Source organism: Sinohyriopsis cumingii, unplaced genomic scaffold (assembly GCF_028554795.1).
Source record: "Sinohyriopsis cumingii isolate HCF-2022 unplaced genomic scaffold, ASM2855479v2 utg000938l, whole genome shotgun sequence".
Lineage (NCBI taxonomy): Eukaryota > Metazoa > Mollusca > Bivalvia > Unionida > Unionidae > Sinohyriopsis > Sinohyriopsis cumingii.
Genome location: NW_028315944.1, coordinates 1,874,361 through 1,895,871, shown reverse-complemented (window position 1 = coordinate 1,895,871; position 21,511 = coordinate 1,874,361). Strand labels below are relative to the sequence as shown.

The 21,511-nt window shown below is 37.4% G+C and overlaps 1 protein-coding gene across 1 annotated transcript in view; it reads left to right on the top strand.

Annotated features, from left to right (window-relative positions):
• LOC149772997 (gamma-butyrobetaine dioxygenase-like) overlaps positions 1-21,511 on the top strand; it is a 64,381-nt gene that overhangs the window by 35,761 nt on the left and 7,109 nt on the right. The window contains exons 4-10 of the mRNA XM_089946977.1: positions 4,616-4,743; positions 5,447-5,589; positions 10,447-10,508; positions 11,359-11,434; positions 12,080-12,124; positions 13,193-13,317; positions 17,766-17,906. Of these exons, the coding sequence (XP_089803103.1) occupies positions 4,616-4,743; positions 5,447-5,589; positions 10,447-10,508; positions 11,359-11,434; positions 12,080-12,124; positions 13,193-13,317; positions 17,766-17,906 (720 nt within the window). The remainder of the gene's footprint in view (positions 1-4,615; positions 4,744-5,446; positions 5,590-10,446; positions 10,509-11,358; positions 11,435-12,079; positions 12,125-13,192; positions 13,318-17,765; positions 17,907-21,511) is intronic.

The following is a 21,511-nucleotide window of genomic DNA, read 5'->3' as shown; positions in this document are numbered from 1 at the left end:
AGAAGAATTAAAAGATATGATGTATTTCACGAGTTCTTGTTCAGAATGTGACGTTACTCGCTTTACTGTTGATATGTTTTGTAATGAATACGTGCCAACTCAAACGCTGTATATGATATGTTTTGTAATGAATACATGCCAACTCAAACGCTGTATATGATATGTTTTGCAATCAATACGTGCCAACTCAAACGCTGTATATGATAAGTTTTGTAATCAATACGTGCCAACTCAAACGCTGTATATGATGTTTTGTAATCAATACGTGCCAACTCAAACGCTGTATATGATAAGTTTTGTAATCAATACGTGCCAACTCAAATGCTGTATATGATATATTTTGTAATGAATGCGTGCCAACTCAAACGCTGTATATGATGTTTTGTAATGAATACGTGCCAACTAAAATGCTGTATATGACATGTTTTGTAATCAATACGTGCCAACTCAAACGCTGTATATCAATACGTGCCAACGCAAACGCTGTATATGATATGTTTTGTAATCAATACGTGCCAACTCAAATGTTGTATATGACATGTTTTGTAATCAATACGTGCCAACTCAAACGCTGTATATGATATGTTTTGTAATGAATACGTGCCAACTCAAATGCTGTATATGACATGTTTTGTAATCAATACGTGCCAACTCAAACGCTGTATATCAATACGTGCCAACTCAAACGCTGTATATGATATGTTTTGTAATGAATATGTACCAACTCAAACACTGTATATGATATGTTTTGTAATCAATACGTGCCAGCTCAAACGCTGCATGTGATATGTTTTGTAATGAATACGTGCCAACTCAAACGCTGTATAAGATGTTTTCTAATCAATACGTGCCAACTCAAACGCTGTATATGTTTTGTAATGAATACGTGCCAACTCAAACGCTGTATATGATATGTTTTGTAATGAATAGGTGCCAACTCAAACGCTGTATATGATATGTTTTGTAATGAATATGTGCCAACTCAAATGCTGTATATGATATGTTTTGTAATGAATACGTGCCAACTCAAACGCTGTATATCAACACGTGCTAACTCAAACGCTGTATATGATATGTTTTGTAATCAATACTGTACGTGCCAACTCAAACACTGTATATGACATGTTTTGTAATGAATACGTGCCAACTCAAACGCTGTATATGTTTTGTAATGAATACGTGCCAACTCAAACGCTGTATATGATATGTTTTGTAATGAATACGTGCCAGTGTATTATGTAATATAAAGATGCACATCAGACTTTTGTCTGTTTCAGATTGTTTTTATCAGCTATAAATACTTACTCTTCCAATATTGTTTTGTTTAAAACAATGCAGATGTAGAAGAAACAATCCATTTTCCACGAGCCTGTATGTAAACGTTAAAAAAGAGGAAAGCATTCCAGCATTACACGAGAACAAGGCATCGAAGAAAGGGCAAGGCTATCTTGCATACCATAATGCCAGTAATCAAGTAAAATGATCTCATTACAATGCCTGAAGTTAAAATGTCATCTGTCTAAAAAGCTAAAAGAATGCTAAGGCATTTTGTACACATGCTGTAAGCAAACTGAAGACCACAGATACTTCAGGTGATTCGGAAGTGGCAGGAAGGGAAAATATAACACTTGCACATGGGAAGGTTGACTTATTTTGCTACAGTGTATATATTACTGAAGTTCTTGACATCTTACCCGACCTGAAACTCTGACTCTCTCTGTCACACACACACACAGATATAGATTATATATATATATATATATATATATATATATATATATATATATATATATGTGTGTGTGTGTGTGTGTGTGTGTGTGTGTGTATATAAACACACGCATCAGGAAACTGTTATGAAAAGAGCTGTAAGGTGTAAAGATAGAAGGTACCCCTGTGCTAGACGATATTCATGACATGCTCTATAAGAAGTTGCGGATCGGATTGCAGAACTTCTGTTCATATTACTAGCGTTTCAAAAAGTCACGTGATTAAGGTGTTTTGTCTCCGACAATGAATGATGCCAGTGTAACACCCACCACCACCACCCCAGTTTGAGAAGCTTAAACTATGTGATCCTGCAAACTGTCGAGCTGTAAGCCTCACTCAGGGAAGTGTGAAAAATAATACAATCTATTACCAAGGACATCATATTTGAACATTTTAAAAATGCAATACTATGTTGGCTGGGCTGGGAGACAACATGGTTTTATTGATCTTTGATCATGTAGTACAAACTATTTGTGTTTGATAATCCTCAATATTAGATGTTAGTGTTTGTGTTGAATACATGCATACATACATACATACATAAATACGAATCCATAGCATTATCATACATTAGAGAATATTAACTCATACTTTGCATTGTGATTACGAATTCAAATTTTCTAACATGAATGATAATATTTATTCGTATTAATAAAAATTGTTAGCATGTTTATACATTCTCCTATAGAATCCAAGGATAGCACTTTCCGTTCTGTTTGCTGTGTAATTTTACCACCCGGTCGATCTCTCTCTCTCTCTCCCTCCCTCTCATATATATATATATATATATATATATATATATATATATATATATATATATATATATACACACACAAATGTGTATATATATATATATATATATATATATATATATATATATGCAACAGAGTGACAACGATCTCGACTCTTGAGACTTTTTGAGAGGCAAACAAAAACAGACGAGTAAAAAAAAAACAACACAAAAGCATTCAAATTACGGAAGTTTACATAACTATTTCCATTGGAAATAAAACTTGTAAATGTTTGATGCTTCGACCAGATGGCTTCAACTTGACTGATGTTATACACTTGTTTATACTGACCTACAAATTAATGAGCCATATCGCCATCTATTTTTATGTAAATTGTCGTAACCGTAAATTATATCCAAGATGTTTCATTGTTTTTGTAGTAATTAGAGGTGAGTTATGGCTAAAATGCAAAAGGAAATAATTATTTAAATACAAATGTGCTGGCTATTTAAAGATTTCATTTGCACGTGTTTGTCATTTTTTAGTTCTCTTAATTTAAGCCGCTTGGTTTAGATGTTGTAGAACGGAGTATATTGTAAGATTCGTTTTCTTTCCTGGTTTCGGAACTCCAGTTGTGGTTGTGAGCAATTGCAATTAAACTTAAAGCATGGCCAGGGGAAGAGAAGTGTTCTCGATTAGAACTACTGTCAAGTTTGTTTGTCACCCATTTTGATCTGTGAAGATGCTTTTGTGTAGCTTTTCATTTTATCGACATGACGAAGGCCACATATATTACACGTGTTTTGAGATAAATTACAGAAAGTAAGGTTAATGGATATTAGTTTTGTAATTTTTGTAGTCAGTTTATTGCATTTATCTTGATCAATCCCTGATACACATGATCCCATGCTGGATTCCAGGACTGTTATTCGCCATATGATTTGTATTATTTATATATAAAGACATTGAAGATATCGTCTTTTGATTAAGATTCAGGAATTGGTGAGCTGGCTTGGTTTCTCCATGTCACAAGGCAATAATCGTCTTTTGAAAGCTTAATGTCAAAAATATGTTTCAGCTTTCAGTGGAATTACCCTGGAGCAACGTTTTAGGACCATTCTTATTTGCCACATTTCAAAATGGTCTGCCTGAAGTGCTGATTACCTTTGTGTGATGTTTGCAGATGATGCTAAAGTCTACCTGTCAGAATATGATAGCAGAAGGCTCCAGGAGGATATCGACCATCTTGTGGATTGGAGTAATGACTGTCATCTTCGCTTTAATCCTTTAAGTGCAAGGTTCTTCATACATGCAGGAACAATCTTTATCATCTGCATTATATTAAAGATGCAAATGAGAACATGGTAGCTTCGGAACCTTTAACTGTATACAAATATATTAGAGTTAATGTTGATCCTGAATTAAAATTGCACTGCGGTCCAAATGTGTACAGCCAGCAGTGAGGCTGGTGAGAAGGGCATAATATCATTGGATGGAGACTCCCTCAAACGTTAGTGCGACCTAACCTTAAAATATTGCAATTCAGGCTGGCACCAAGATTCATCAAGACCATCTCCTGACATACGACGTGGTAAGAGCAGCAACGTCGGATCTATATCAACAAGATCAACTTCATAATGGGAGATTAGCTATACCAAGAATACCCATTATGATCTACCCGAGAGTAAGGGAAGATATGTTCAAGGTATACATTGTCATGGTCATTACAACACAGGAAAAGACTTCCTACCATTGAGAGAGAGAGAGAGAGAGAGAGAGAGAGAGAGAGAGAGAATCACCAGACGCCATGCTTACAAGCGACAGAAGAGACATTGTAGGTCCTCCATAGGACACAATGTCTTCATCAGCTTGTTGAATTCTAAAACAATTCATCATTTAGACAGTTCAGGCACCTGCTATAAATACCGTAAAAGCTTGTCTATATAAAGTGTTTGCCAAATATGTCGACTGTAATAATATAAACTTCCCATTTGCGGGGAATTGGTTTCATCAAGATGCGTTACCAGTAAATATTGACCAGCTTAGAGGCAACTAGCCTATCAAAAGCTAAAGACGATTTTGATTTTTGGGATAACCCCAAGACTACTACATTGCAGGTACCACAGCTTATGGCTGAGATTCAGCTGTCACTGTCCGACGTGTTTTCAGGCCGACAGCAACATGAACCTCATATTTGTGGAAGAGATAGATTCCCAGACTGTCCTGGAGAGGGCCTCAGTATCAGGTAAGCTGAAAAATAGTTACGTTCAATATTAGAACCACCGTTTCCTGTAATGTGAACATTCTGATTACACTACCTAACCAATGTCATCTCATCATCCTTCTTTCTCCGCTTTAAATCATTGCTATTTCCGCAGTTCGACAGCATATCTGAGAAAAGTAAGAGACTAACATATTCTGTCGTTGCCTTGTCCGAAATTCTCTCTCTCTCTCTCTCTCACACACACACACAAACACACACACAAACACACACACACACACACACACACAGAGCGAGTTCTGACCACAACACTTCTCAATACTGTTACGTGTTGTAACTAACATGGTCCGATAGACAACAAACTGATTTGATATTTAGCTGTCTTGAAGTTTTAGATGGGCTTGGAGGCTTCATAATATTTCAGTTTTACCTCTCCAGTTTTATGACACTTATGAACATCCAAAAGTAATTTTCCACTCTTTCCATCCCTGTCCTTCTGTCTTTTCTTATTTTGATTGCTTCAGTAAGGAAGCGTTCTGGCTCAAGACAGCAACATAAAACTGATGAATAAATCGAATCACATCCTTTAAATTTCGAAGCTGTAAATGCAAAAAGTGACATGTACGTTTAATAGGACTAGCCAGTGTGTATAGTACCTTCCTGGTATCTTTCGTTCTATTCTTCCATCAAATCGTCGAGCCACTTTGTTTGCCTTTCTTTGCTGCAGACGACGGCCTTACCATATCGCTGGTTTGGAATCCTGGCGGTCACTCGGGTACAATCGGACTGGACCATCTTAGAGCCAATAGATATGACCCAGATGCTTTGGCGACTCGACATCACTTGACCACACCTCTCTTTCTGGAGGAGGTAAAATATACAGCAAATTGAACAAAACCGTTGCAGCTAGTTTTAGACGTGTAACTTGCTGACATCATTTGGTTTAGACATTAGAATTCCCAGGGCCTTAAACAACACAACCGGTTGTTTCATGTATGCTTGTTAAAGACATTGAGATGTTAATAACCCTGTAAAATACCTGTACAACGTCTCCAATTGATATCGCAATCTTGTAGTGTCTCATTGCACAATTATTGTCGCATTTTCATATATTATTTGTTGTACCGATGATTCATTACCAAAGAATGTCTAATTTATATTAAAAGGCTCACGGATCACTGTGGCGTGTCGGGACTTGTTAGGCCGACACTGTGGTAGGTGTGGGATGGTGTGCTTTCAATATTTTATTTAAATTATTATAAAAGACCCACCAAGGCTCGATTTTGGTTGAAAGGTACATTAGTGAAAGATAAGATGTAACGATCCAAGTCTCCAGTCAGCAATGCCGTCGATAATACGATTGAATATACAAAAAAAGCGAAATTCAACTAATAACAGCTTAATGACGATTCAATAATCAAATGATTAAAATTTCACAAGTACTCTCCTTCCGCTCGACCCTGTTAGAGCCTATTGCATCATTTGATTTGTAGTGTGAGATAGTTTCTCACCTGTCCTTGTATTCTACTCGTCTGTGTATACTTCTCTCCTATCCCTCCAATATCTTCTCTTCCTCCCGACTTTCTCCAAATTCCTTCTCTCCACAGACTCCTCAATACTCATCCTCCTTCTCCACTTTCTCCTCCTCGACTCCTTTTCCTCCTCCTTCTCTACTTCATACCGACTAGACTTGTCGACTCTGACTGCTCTGCTAGTCTTACTTCCGTCTCCCCTCTTAGAGACTCCGGACTCACTGAACTGGAAGTTCAGTTCCCAAAAAGCTTCCTGTGAAAACAAAAGGACGGTACAATATTTTCCTTAGCTCTCTCATCGCACACTACAACAAGCCTATCATCAGATAACGGCTATTAAATTTCTTCAGTCACGCATTCATTCCCATCGAAATACTCATACGTTCTTGTATGGTAAAACAACGTCATAATAAAAGCACGGTATCAATTACTTTCTCATACATACATCAATAAATTGCGTCACATCAGTACATATTCCTAATCCCATTATTCTATACAATATCACATCAGTTAGATGCATTTCTTTACAACTCATACAAAGTACACATATTCTAATAGCCATTCTCTGATATATCCATGCAACCGCATTAACTAATCTAACACACTTCAACCATTTACCAAATTCGTAATTCAAGTATGTGTAAATTCTAACATATCACATGAATAAATGCACTATTTTGCTACGAAGTAACCTAATAGCGAACTACAAAATTAATTCTGACCACAAGTTAACAATCTACATAATTCTCTACACATTACTCAAGCTCATTTCTGAAATTCGGGTGTAAATTAAACACTATAAAGGCAATTCTACGTACTAAATGATTATATTAAGTATACATACTATACATAATTAAAATTACAATGCCGTAATATTCTGCAACAATCGAGCAAATAGCTTACTTACCTTAACGAAGCTTTGTCTTTCCTTAGAATCTCCTAAGTTTTATCGCCTAATTACGAGTGGCTTTATCGGCGTAATCCTATTTGCTCAGCAGTCTTCCCAGGAGAACTAAATTTTCGCTTGCTAATTAGAGGTTATAATTCTGATCAAAATTGTTACCTTATCCTCCGTCTCAATTCCGATTGGACGTCTCTTTGATTCGATCCAATCAACTTAGCAGACAATGTCCTTCTCACTGTCTGTCAACGTGGGGACGGATTTGGAACACGCGCAGGTCCCTCTGATTTTGGACTAAGCTGTAACACATAGGTGGGAAGTCGCTCGGTCTAACGCCTATGCCGATTCAAGATACCGGGTCGTCTCTCTGGTCACGGTAACCTTGTATAAGAGATTAACTCTAGCCTGGGGCACGTTCAGACATCAAACATAGCTTTTAATAATAATATCTTAGTTTATATACGACTTACGAACTGGGGTTGAACAAACGTGACAAGCACAATGAAAAGACTTCTTTTTTTTGTTATATGGTTTAACGCAATTTTTCAGATAGGCTATACATGGAGGCCAACATAAATGGTGGAGGAAGAACCCAGGAAAAACCCAGAAAGAACCACCGACCCACGAGAAGCTACCGGCAAGCTTTCTCACATATCCACATTGGCCGAGCCCGAGACTCGAACTCACGCAGGCAGAGGTGAGATGGCAGTGATCCATATCGACCACTCGGGGTCCCTCTTTTTTGTGAGCAGTCGTAGGGTATTGTCTCCATTTGGCTGGAAACTGATGAATATTTGCGAATGTAAGATTCGTTATCTGGACCTGCTTACCATTTTTATTTTTTATTACATTTTAAAGTAATTTAATTTTCTTTACCGGAATTTGACATTTTCCAGAAATTACTTTGATCTGAGAGTTTTGTCGTCAACACTTAAAAATATAACTTTGTATCTAAATGCTGACCTAGTTCCTGACCTTGATTCAAAATTAGTAACAGTTCGAGTAATTATCCTTTCTAAAAATTCTTAATGTGTGGTTGATAATAGTGAAATGGAGGCTGACTGGGACTACGTGATTTTGACGTAAATAGCTTATATGATATTCTAGAAATTCTGGTTTTACCGGAGGGTTGACCCTCATCCGGGCATCTGTTTTGCGCAGTATTCAGGTTTTATACCGACGTCTATAGAGAATTTAGTGAGTTGGGCGTTTTACCTTCGAGGTATTTTGTTGTGACCAGTTGAGTCGAAATTTTTGCTCATACAGAATTCTTGAACAAAGACATTTCTTTAAATTTTATTCGGAATATTATCTTCTGTGGTATAACAAAGAGCTGTAGACACATCAGTCTTATAATGGCTACAGTATACGTCATCGCCTTCCATTTTGGATTTTCGTCGTGACTCGAACTCAAATTTCTTTAGAACATTATACTATTAGGACTTCTAATTTGTAATTCTTCGATTATTCTTAGATTATTTTTGGGTCTGATTCTTAAAATGGTAAGTTCTTTTCCACATTTTTACATTTTTTTTCCCAGGGAAATAAATTATTTGTTAAATTTTACAAAGCTTGTTGTCTTAACTTTTTCTTTGTTACTGTTTTTTTTTTTTTAGAGAGGCTAAACACGTAACACTTGCTACATGCAAATTAGCAATACCTTTGCATAACTGCTTTCTTATCACACTTTCAGTTTATGTAGTAATATAAAATTATAACTTTACTCGAGTTTTCAAGCTTGGTACAGCATGGGGTAAAAATCAACGTGCAAAAATAAACTTGGTGCTCTTGTTTAGAGTAATTCATGTCAAGATTGATGAGTGAGAAAAGGCTGTGCATGTTGTATTTCTATTTGAGAAAAGGCAATGCATGTTGTATCTCATTTTGAGAAATGGCTGTTCATATGTCATCTCATTTTGAGAATAGGCTTTGCATGTGGTATCTCATTTTGAGAAAAGGCTGTGCATGTTGGATCTCATTTTGAGAAAAGGCTGTGCATATGACATCTCATTTTCAGAAAGGCTGTGCATATGGCATCTCATTTTGAGAAAAGGCTGTGCATGTTGTATCTCATTTTGAGAAAAGGCTGTGCATATGGCATCTCATTTTGAGAAAAGGCCTTGCATGTTGTATCTCATTTTGAGAAAAGGCTGTGCATATGGCATCTCATTTTGAGAATAGGCTTTGCATGTGGTATCTCATTTTGAGAATAGGCTGTGCATATGGCATCTCATTTTGGGAAATGGCTGTTCATCTGTCATCTCATTTTGAGAAAGAGCTGTGCATGTTGGATCTCATTTTGAGAAAAGGCTGTGCATATGACATCTCATTTTGAGAAAAGGCTGTGCATATGGCATCTCATTTTGAGAAAGAGCTGTGCATATGGCATCTCATTTTGAGAAAAGGCTGTACATATGGCATCTCATTTTGAGAAATGGCTGTTCATATGTCATCTCATTTTGAGAAAGAGCTGTGCATGTTGGATCTCATTTTGAGAAAAGGCTGTGCATATGACATCTCATTTTGAGAAAAGGCTGTGCATATGACATCTCATTTTGAGAAAAGGCTGTGCATATGGCATCTCATTTTGAGAAAGAGCTGTGCACATGGCATCTCATTTTGAGAAAAGGCTGTGCATATGGCATCTCATTTTGAGAAAAGGCTGTGCATGTTGTATCTCATTTTGAGAAAAGGCTGTGCATATGACATCTCATTTTGAGAAAAGGCTGTGCATATGGCATCTCATTTTGAGAAAAGGCTGTGCATGTTGTATCTCATTTTCAGAAAAGGCTGTGCATATGGCATCTCATTTTGAGAAAGAGCTGTGCATATGACATCTCATTTTGAGAAAAGGCTGTGCATATGGCATCTCATTTTGAGAAAGAGCTGTGCATATGGCATCTCATTTTGAGAAAAGGCTGTGCATATGGCATCTCATTTTGAGAAATGGCTGTTCATATGTCATCTCATTTTGAGAAAGAGCTGTGCATGTTGGATCTCATTTTGAGAAAAGGCTGTGCATATGACATCTCATTTTGCGAAAAGGCTGTGCATATGGCATCTCATTTTGAGAAAGAGCTGTGCATATGACATCTCATTTTGAGAAAAGGCTGTGCATATGGCATCTCATTTTGAGAAAGAGCTGTGCATATGGCATCTCATTTTGAGTAAAGGCTGTGCATATGGCATCTCATTTTGAGAAAAGGCTGTGCATGTTGTATCTCATTTTCAGAAAAGGCTGTGCATGTGGTATCTCGTTTTGAGAAAAGGCTGTACATGTGGTCTCTCTTTCAGGAGGATCCAATTCCTGAAGTAAACTATGAGGAAGTGAATGCATCAGACAAGGGGATGTACAAGTAAGCTTCAAACAAGATACTGTACTGTATTAGGCCGATAAATCTATCTTCATATAGAAATTTTTATTTTGATTGTGATCACTGTTCTTGGTATAGATTTATCGGGTTATTACTTAACTATTTATCTTTGCACCCGTGATCAAGACGATGTCTTTTAAGTCCACGAGACGAGTTACGATTAATTTTTTTTTAACATGGTTGTGTAGTCATCACAAACTTACATATTTAGGTTGCTTTTTTGTAGCAACATGTAAGTAGGACATCATACATAGACCAGTTTTGTCGAATCTACATAATATGTCAACACATTGTAATCTATACATCGTCTTATTGATGTAATAGACGTCTTGAGCACGTACTACTGTGGAAATACTGTATAATGTCATAACCATGGCAGCCTAATGATTCCACATTTATGAGTGCACATCTAGAAGCAAAGACTGTCCATTTTTATAAAATGTTTATCTTGTTTGTGGGTGAGAGGATACTGCCATGGATACGGCTTTGGTCAGCCAATCAGTACCATGCAAAAGGTTGGTAAGAATCTTAATCGTTTCTTATATATTATATCTCAATGATCATTGACTGAAGTGGTGGCCATGTATTAGTCGAATTTAATGTGCTGCGCAGAATAATAACTATTCAAAATATTATCCGTTCTTTAACAAATTGGGACCAAGATTTACGTGATAGTACGATTACGAGCATGATAGATTTCATTGTGTCTTTCCTAACGTAAAGCCATTGTATAAAAGTGAAGTGTTTCCTTTGAGCAGTATCCTGTTCAGTTATGTGAATAAGATCGTGTTTTCGTTATAATAACTCTCTCTCTCTTTATATATTTCCGAAGGTGGCTCAGCTACATCAATAATTACGGAATTTGTTTGATGAAAGGTGTTCCGACGGAGAAAATGAAAATCCTACAGGTAAGAAATAGTGCAGCAGGTCATACTTTCCCAAGGGATGCCATTTACTAAAAAAGAAACAAACATGATTTATTCACGTATCATTTAATATGGATAGAAATATACTGCTACTGTTTACAAATATTATCAATGCATATGAGGAGCACAGGACTACAGAAATCAGTACTCATATGGGAAATCTAGAAACTGCGCATGTTTACGTGCTTATGTTTGTAAAAAAAATAGGTCATTTAAGTGATCTTTAACCCAACAGTCTATGATAATTTTTCCTCGAATTTAGCTGGGGGTAATATAATTGGTAACCGTTAACTTAAGGTGGCTATCTGGTTTTATGCGTCATATGGTGCGATTGTAACCAATCCTGATGGTTGTTACAAAGGCTTAGAAAAATGTGTAATCATAAATACATAATCTAAGCTCTGAGACAAATATAGTGCAGTTTTAAAAATAGCAGTAAATGTTGTCCGACTAAATAAAATACTTTCAGTAGATTGATGTTGTATGGAACTACATTCCTCCGTTTGTAAGATACTCCTGTTTCATTTCATAACTAATAGAAGGCTTCATCCTCTCATCGTTGAGGAAAACCAATTTTGAAACTATTTTTTTATTTTAATTTTATTTTTCCTGCTTTTTATTCTCCAGGTTGTCGAGAAAATTGCTCCTGTACAGAAAACGATTTATGGTACAGTAAGTGTCAGAATTGTATAAATTCATGAAAATCTAACTTTTGACCAAGGGTACAGAGGTTAAAATATTGTCAACAAGTCCCAGGAAATATACAGTTTAGATACAACTATTATCAATCAACAGTATGACAACATCACCTGTTCTTGATAATAGTAAGTCAACCGTTTAATACTTCTCGGGATATTTTTGATCTTTGGTTTGGAATGTGTTAGAAAATGTTTGGTCTGAAACTGAGGCGTTTAGCAAATCCCCAAGTTTGGACACAGCCAAAGTCAAGTTTATTATCTGTGCAAACATCATTTATGTATTGCACAGTATATGCTATCATCAAGCCACAGTCAAAAGTCCGCTACTCTCTCTCTATTTCTCACATTTCGCTTGATTGCGATAAGATTTCCTCTTATGAATATGCACAAGCCTGTTGAATCAATCACTGAGAGTCCGAGTAAACGTTTCTCGGAAGATTGACCGAACATGACCTTCCATTCTGAGGGAAACTATCAGATTTTTACTTGCAAACATAACTGTTTTATAATCTATTAGAGGTAACCTCCGGTAATTATAGGATCTTATTTCTTAGGTTCGTTGATGACTTAGTTTTGTTTATGCATATTCAGATATTCGTGAGAATCGAGGAAATCGTATAGTAGGGATACGCGGAGAATCAAGATTGTAGCAGATTTTCGGCCGTGGTTTCCGACGATGAATATATGCCTGACCAAGATTGTCAGTAACTCTTTCCCATTATGTCTTGTGATGATTAATATCTTCCACGAACTCTTCGTGTTATGATAACCTGTTAGTTTGATTCCAATACATCGGAAATCTTTAGATACAAACCCAGATTCCACATCGTAAAGAAATTTGTGAGTCTTGCTCGTTGTGGTTGTGACAAAGATAGCATCTAATTTTGTTAGATATACTTTCTTCCTGCTAATAATCCAGCAGCTGCTAACGAAGTATGATAAAAGGAAAATCAGTTTTATAACAGGAGTAAGCTCCTTTTTGGTCCAAACGGAATACGATGGCTATAAAAGATTTTAAGAGGTGACTTTATCCGTTTCCTAGGTTTTTGATGTTGTCCAGGAATCCACGCCTTCCAATGTCGCTTACACCCCAGTAGGGCTACCTTTTCACATGGACCTTGTGTACTACGAAGGCGCTCCGGGTGTACAATTTCTGCACTGTCTTCGGTAAGATAGATTTCCTGTTACTTGACGCTTTTGGACAAATGCCCTCCAGTGAGAGGATTCCCACTTAGGAGATTGCCAGCGAATATTGTTTCAAAAGTGTATCGTGCTTCTGTCGTCAAAATTATTAAGTCTGTCTTTCTTTTCCACGTTTTTATTTATTTATCATTAGAAATATAATTAATATTTTTGTGTATCTGAGAAACTGCAGGAAAAGGAGGATCTGCGTTAAGGATATCGCTATAGTAAATTAAATGATAAAGTCTACACATGTTTCACAAAGAACAGGTATCACTCGTAATTAAGTTTTCATATGTGCAGCCTAAAGGTCACTGGCCACCTATATTGTACAAACGTGTGATATTATTATAGTTATAAACAAAATCCATTGGTTATGTATGCATACCATACAAATGTTTAATTAGACTTAAAACTCCGGTTTTTTAAATGAAAAAATGATTCGGCAATCTCCGTAAACAATCGGTAGTTTCCGCGTGACAAAACCGGATATGACGTACATTTATCCATCCTATTCAACCTAGCCATTCAAGTGTTTAATTTCCCCACGCAAGTATCTATGTGATGTAGTGTACGATCATGCTTTTGTATAGCAAATATGGTGCACTGTGTTGCATACGGATGTTGTTGTTGTTGTTGTTGTTGTTGTTGTGGGGTTTAACGCCATTTTTCAGCACACGATAGGCTATACAAGGCGGCCAGTATTAATGGTGGAGGAAGAACCCGGGAAAACCCCGGAAAGAACCACCGACCCACGAGAAGCTACTGGCAAGCTTTCTCACATACCCACATTGGCTGAATCCGAGACTCGAACCGGCGCAGACAGAGGTGAGATGCCAGTGATCCGTAACGGAGAGCGCTTTAGACCACTCGGCCACTCGGGGCCCCGCATACGGATGTAACCAAAAGAGTTATGATGGGAAAAAAGCATTCTTTCTTTTTCCGAAAGACCATGTTTACCAGAAAAAAAGTGGATTTAATCTGTGGGATCGATTAGGGGAGGGATGGGAAAGTTGTATCATTTACGCCGGATTATAGTGAATTTGGTCCAAAGACAAGTCGGCCCAACTGGAAATACAATTCGGCCAAACTTAACAATAGTTTGTTTGTTCGTTTTCCTCAAAATAATTAGATGCTATGTAAGATAGGTTTTAGGGGAGAAAAAAAAAACTAATCAAACTACTTTGATATTCTTTGAAAGAAAATAATCATACTTCGTAACCTGCATATTTATGAGAGGAAACGCGAACCGATATATCTTGCTTGTTCTAATTTATTTACATTTTTATGCTAAAAATATATGCATCTGCACAACGACATTCTCAGTTTAAGTCTTCCGGTCAAATTATCAATAATCATTTATAAAACAAAAATACGTGACAGATAATATTCTACATAATACATATACATTTTGCTAAGGGCAGTGTACATGAGATATTATAACAAATATACTTAATTTTAGGCTTCACGTTGTAATACAGTCGCATACAATACACACTAGATTGCACGAGAGAGAGAGAGAGAGAGAGAAAATAATGTTGAGTATTTTATTAGTATCTAGCTGTTGCAATATGAAGCTCTTACCAGTTAATTTTATTGTTTGTTTTTATTTTTCAAATTGTCTTAGTGTGTGCGCACGTAAATTGAATGTTTGTCATTACTGGTCAATATCGTCAATCATATTTGCTCCATTATTCCGTACAAATTAGAAAGGAAATAATTTTGTGTTTAAATTGTGCCCCCCCCCCTTCACGGTACAAAATAAATTCATAAATATACACTTGTTTGAAAATAAAATGAAAGAAATTAACCTTGCATTGTTATCATATATTTCTTCTTTTTTCATCATGCGAAAATTATTTTATAAAAATATATATTTACGAACTCCGTATAAGTTGTATTTTCTTGGAATCTCAACTAGGATAATCGCATGACTTTGATAAAAATCCAGTTTTGACCCAAAATTCATAAAATCCATAATATACAAGGTCTTCAAGGTCATTGTGCAAATTTTATTTTTTTACAAAAGAGCACGTAATTTTTTTCTTAACCTCGTATCTTAACGTGTTTAAATTTACATACAATCTAACATCATCGGTACACATTAATACAACAATCTAAATAATCACGGGTTCATGTGAAAGTAATAATAATTTTACTAACATGAATATAATAATTTTAAGATCATAAAACAATGTAAATATATTATAAGAAGAATACAATGCATCATTATATAGAGACATCTACAAGATTAAAAGTTGTTGTAAATACCATAAATTTAAACTTAGGAAAAAGTTTTCGTGCCTATTTCACCATAGATTAGCTGACTAATGGAGAAAAAAAAAACAAGTTCACAGGTGTGGTCATCTTGAATTCCGATAATGAAAACATACTACTTTAATTAATAAATCGTAATTTTTGTAGTCACTTTTAAATGAACCTTTATCTTCCGAAGTATTATTGGCCGCATTGTCCCCTTTACTTTTGTTTGGATGTCCCATATGCCGTCTAACAAATGAAATTAGAACAAACAACATAAAGGTCCTTGATGATTGCCATAGATCCAAGTCCACAGTTGTGGCTTGAACGAGGCCTTGGAACCTTCTAGCAATTTGTAGCTGGTTGGAAAAGTCATCCAGTAAGGTGCAGGTACTTATTAAAACTACATTAACAGGCATCAATAAAAACGCTTGGTATGTGTTCCTTTGCTAACACCATGGAAAACGCCTTGTGAAGCCAATTTTGAAAGTCTCACTATCCTTAGTCACTGTGATGTCCGGTGGTAGTAGTCCAGTTCTTGATGATTCCAGGGAAAAAACCACGATAATGCTGGTCTTCACTGGTACGTACCTGCATGTTTTTGGTGTCTACCTCATGAAAAAAAACCCACTATTATTTCTTTTGCACGATTCTGTGTCTGTGTACGGGGAAAACAAGAAAATAAAACAGACACAGGTTAATTACACCACTGCTAACAGCCTCGCTCATTCAGGTGTACTCTCACGAGATAATCTGTGGTAAACTCAAATCCTGATGGCCGTTTCAAATATAGTAATGTCAGTCACATTGCCTATTCAGCACATTTTGTCTATCTAACTGTCAAAACATTACACCTTTATAAAAAAAATATTCTACAATCTCTTTAATGTGTACACACAAACACACACACACACACGCGCGCGCACGCACACACACACACACACACACACACACACACACAGAGGGAGAGAGTAAGTAATTTGTGTTGTTACTAGAATTTTCCAGATGGTTATGACACAATCAAGATCCAAAGAGTACAGGACTGACAAAAATCTGACAGTAAATAAATCCATGTTTCATCATCTGTGGCTATCCCGTTACAGTGTCTCTGATGACCCTTTTCATATTTAGCGAGTAGCCTGATTGCCGATTTCAGTCCATTAAAAAAAAAGATCTGAAGAAATAATGCCCGTGATAAATATGTTGTACTGCGTATCCTGGATAACCAATCGCCTCCGTTACTGCAGCCACTTCCCGTTCAACAATAGCTGACAACAGCATTCCAGAACATTGATCAAAATCTTTGAAACGACGAAACTACCACAAAATTGTTTTATATGATAGAGAATAACATCCGTAAAATTTATCCATGTCGGCTTTGATATCAGTACCTTAAGAGGACCAAATTTTACAGTATACTCTTTGCTCAGTAGCCGAATTATTCTGTCTCCGACAGGTTTCGGTCCCTGTAATTTGCCCATTTGACGACACACGTCTGCAGCTATTCAGAGTGCTGATAAATCAGCTAAAAATGATTTTTTGGAATATTTTTTTTCTGTCGATTAGTGTAACATTTATTGACAGATTAAAAGAAACAACTCCTCTATTTTAATTTCAGTCAAAATTATTATTTTGTAATAGACGACGGAAATACCTGTACGAATATTCGCCATCTTGGCAAGTAATTGTGGGTAATATCCTGGAAAGGATTGTGGTGTGACAGATGTTAGTGTGTCATTTGAAAACGTTTTCAATGACATAAGAGTTTGCTAAACTAAAATATAATGCAGTTTTTCCCCGCCCCCAATTTATTTATATAGAAAATCACTCACACTAATTGTTAAAACGCTCAAATATTACAGCAATTTCTGCGCTGGGCACTGCATGCTACAGTCATTGCACTTGCCTAAAATATATGATCTCTTTTGCTGTCCAGGTTAGGTTTGTATTTATCAAGATTAGTTTAGTTAAGTTTCGTTTTGTTTTGTTTCATCTTTGATCAAACTTGAACGATGCGCCTACTCGAGCCTTTTAAAGCGGGGTTTAATGATATTTCTGGGGAAAGCAAGCGAGCAAAACTAATAATTGATAAATCTAATGCAAAGATGTTATTATTTATTATTATATGTATCGTTATTCGTTTCACGTGGATCATCTTGGTTTTATGATGACAGATTTGACGACACTGTGAAGGGAGGAGATACTACCTTTGTAGATTTGTTGCGTGTTACCGGCGAATTCCGGATGCGATACCCCGCTGAGTTCGAAGTACTTACTAGAGTCCCAGTCATATTTGCGAGAATCCATTCAGCCAGGTAACCTTTCCTCTTTGCATGATATTTATCGCTTACCTTTACCAATTAGATAGCTTGTGTACTACCCCGGTATCAGAGTCGTACATATAACTCAGATACAAATTTAAGCCTCTGTAACGAGGAAAACCGATGTACTTCAATTTTCGTTTCGTGAATGTAATTTTCATTTCTTTAAAGTTTATATTTTGATTTTAAATGTTTTTTCAGGCTATGTAGTGCCATCTAGCTTCTTAGATTTGAATCGCGTAATTCCGCCACTGGCTGCTATGGGAGTGTGTTATGAAGTGGTATTGTGTGAAGACGTCCCCTTGCAAGTGTAGCAGGCTAACCACCCACCAGAGCAAGCACATTTATATGTATTTCGTCGGACAGGAGAGAGTTAGGCCAGGCAATCGGAAAGAGTAGGGACAAGGTCTTTCGTCGACCAAAAGACAGTCGCTACAAGGCTCGATCAAGGAACACAGAGGTCTTGCGTCAATGCACGTTTTGACTTAATATAACTCTTCTTTCATCAATTCGCACTGTCCTCTCTCTCGATCGGATAATGATGCTACTCGGCGACCAGAATAAACGCAGTCCGGAAACTCTGCGACCCAGTCGGCTACTCTGCGACCAAGTCTGCAACGAAGTCGGTGACTCTGCGACACAGCCGGCAACCACAGGACAACCAGTCGACTACTCAGCGACCCAGCGACTCAGTCGGTGACTCTGCGACACAGCCAGCAACCACAGGACAACCAGTCGACGACTCAGCGACTCAGTCGGCGACAAAAAGCAAGGAATAAGACGGTATCCCACTGGGGTAGAAATCTGTCACGCTCTTGAGCGCCAGTCCTCAGACAGATTCAGCAGGATAGCACTCCAAATACAAAAACCTACCATAAAGAACCCGAGATAGCGAGACTCGGGTTAGTGTAGCCGTGGGAGTGTTTCCGCTGCAACCGCTCCTTATTCCCGTGTGCTAGACAAGACTCTGGAGTGGGTTTCATGGAGGGGGTGTTCAAGGGCTAAGGTAGTACATGCGCGAACATTATTAGTTCTACATTCTTTTTAAAGTTTTGGTGCTTAACTCAGGTTTGTGTGTGATTATGATTTTTAACGTAGCATTAAACAAAATCAGCCATATCGCTATGATGTCTGCGGTGAGGCAGTTTATAGTGATGTCTAGCACTAAGGCATCATGCCGCAGATATGTAGCATGATGTCCCACCCAGTCACATTATCCTGACACCAGGCCGACCAGTCCCAACACTGACCTCTTAATGTTGAGCGCCTAGCGAGGCAGCTGTTAATACCATCTTCGTAAGTCTTTGGTTTGACTCGGCCGGGGTTCGAACCCACGACCTCCCGCATCCGAGGCGGACACTATAACCACTAGGACACAGGAGCGGTCCTAGCTTAGGTTTCACTGTATACATACATGTTCATGTGGAATCATAAATACTGGTGAGGGATGGATCGTGAAGAGCCTACACCTTATGACAGAAGTAGGTGACTCTTACTCATATTTCACGCTTCACTGACCTTTGTTACATTCTGAGTTTTAAGATTAATTCTTCAGCTTCTGCTTATGTTACAATCATCATACAAGGTGGCTGTATACATCTATGTTAATACCACACTCAGAGCATACAAAATTCATTGTCACCTACATTTCACATTTTAATGACTTGGGATAATTTCACGCTTCACTGACCTTCGTTGCATTTTGAGTTTTAAGATTAATTTTTCAGGTTCTGCTTACATTACAAGTATCATACAAGGTGGCTGTATACATCTCTATTAATACCACACTCAGAGAATACAATATTCATTATCACCTACATTTCACATTTTAATGACTTGGGACAAGTTTGGATATGTAGTTCGTGACGAAATATATCACATGCACCCTGCATACGACATTATTATGCCTACCAAAAAATTGAAAGGAGATGCGTTTTGATAATTATTGCACCCTCGTTACAAAAAGGGGACATTGTGTCCCACATTTACGCTCCATTGACTTTTGTTGCATTTGTTTTAAGCTGGTGAGGGATCAATGTAAATTACTACGTATCTATCCTCACTACAAAGTAGGCAGCTGTGACTAATTTTTCATGCTTCATGGACTTGGGCTCGTTGTCAAGCACTGTTTATGTTAGAATCATTAACCTAAATGCTCTTTTTATATGTCTACTCGTACAACATCCTTTCAAACACAGAAATTCACTGTGACGAGCATTTAACATTTCTCTTTCAAATACGCTTCCGGATCCCTTGAACGGTAGGATATAAGTCTACTACCTCCCGTATCCAGCGCTACTAAAGACGAAAATCATTTTTCTCCTTCAAATATTGACAAAGGACAATAACTGTTTTCCATCGCCATCCTTTGACGCCAACAGGTGGCGCCAGTTTAAGTCTTCGCTTGTGAGATGACATGTTTATGTTGACTTCGCCTCCCGAAACGTGCTATCTTCCTGTCATCCATTTAATTTTTTGTTATTTTCGGGTGTATTAAAGATTATTCTGCACGTTGCATACATTATTTTAATGTTTACCATAATCATGAGGACTTTTTCTCCTGTGCGGGCTGTTTCGGCATTCTCCGACAGCAATGCTATTCACGTCTACACTATATTAGAACGTATTGAAGTTCGTGTTTGCGCAAGCTATTTATTTGTCGCCCCTGGTATAGTGGATTTCTCCGACGTTTAACACAATTAACTATAGTAATTATTTAACGTCGGCTTGATTTAACACATAGATCAACATAAGCTATAATGAGCTTTTTACCAATATATTCGAAAGAGCAATAGTTAGATAATAAAACAAATTCGAAATTATAATTCTGAATGTATTTATGCGAGACGAATGATGGTCTCTCTCTCTCTATCTCTTTGTCATTTCAGAATTAAAACCATGACGACTAAGTATACTAAATGCAAGAATCAGCAAGCAAGTAATCTCACGTGTACCGCCTCTACGTTCAGCATGTGCGCCAGTTGGTCCGACCATAAATGGTCGACAGTTCCAAGGAAAACTGCAAGGACCGCAGTAAAGTGAGAAATCAAAGAACCGAGAGTACTTATATTTTGTACTTTAGAATTCAAAGAGTAATGTTTTGGTCTAGCCATCTCTTTGACGCTACTACATCTGGATAATTTCTATACCTTGGGAAGATTCCATCCAATTTATGGCAGCCCAGGTGGCGTAAGTCTCTCCGCATGTCTAAGCATGGCCTTTGGGGCTGTCAGTCCTGGTGGCGTGGGGTTTATTAATGATTGGAATAACCATTTCTATGTCCTTCCGTCCAGTTGCTTTAGGCGAGAATTTTGACACTGGGGGAGTTTCCACTCAGTTCTAGGCAGGCAGTTCGTGTCAATCCCCCGCATGTCCGAGCATGGCCTTCGAGCCTGCAGGTCCAGTAGCATGGTGCTTATACTGTCTTGAATTTAGCTACACCTTTGATAACGTTTCGGCTGCAGACCATACCATCTAGCCATCCAGATCTATAGCCACACCGTCTAGCTGCTCTCCAGATTTGATGCTGTATTGGTTACCGATCGTACTGTCCAGCCGTCCGGTTCTTGATCTATACCATTCATTGAATGTATGGCTTC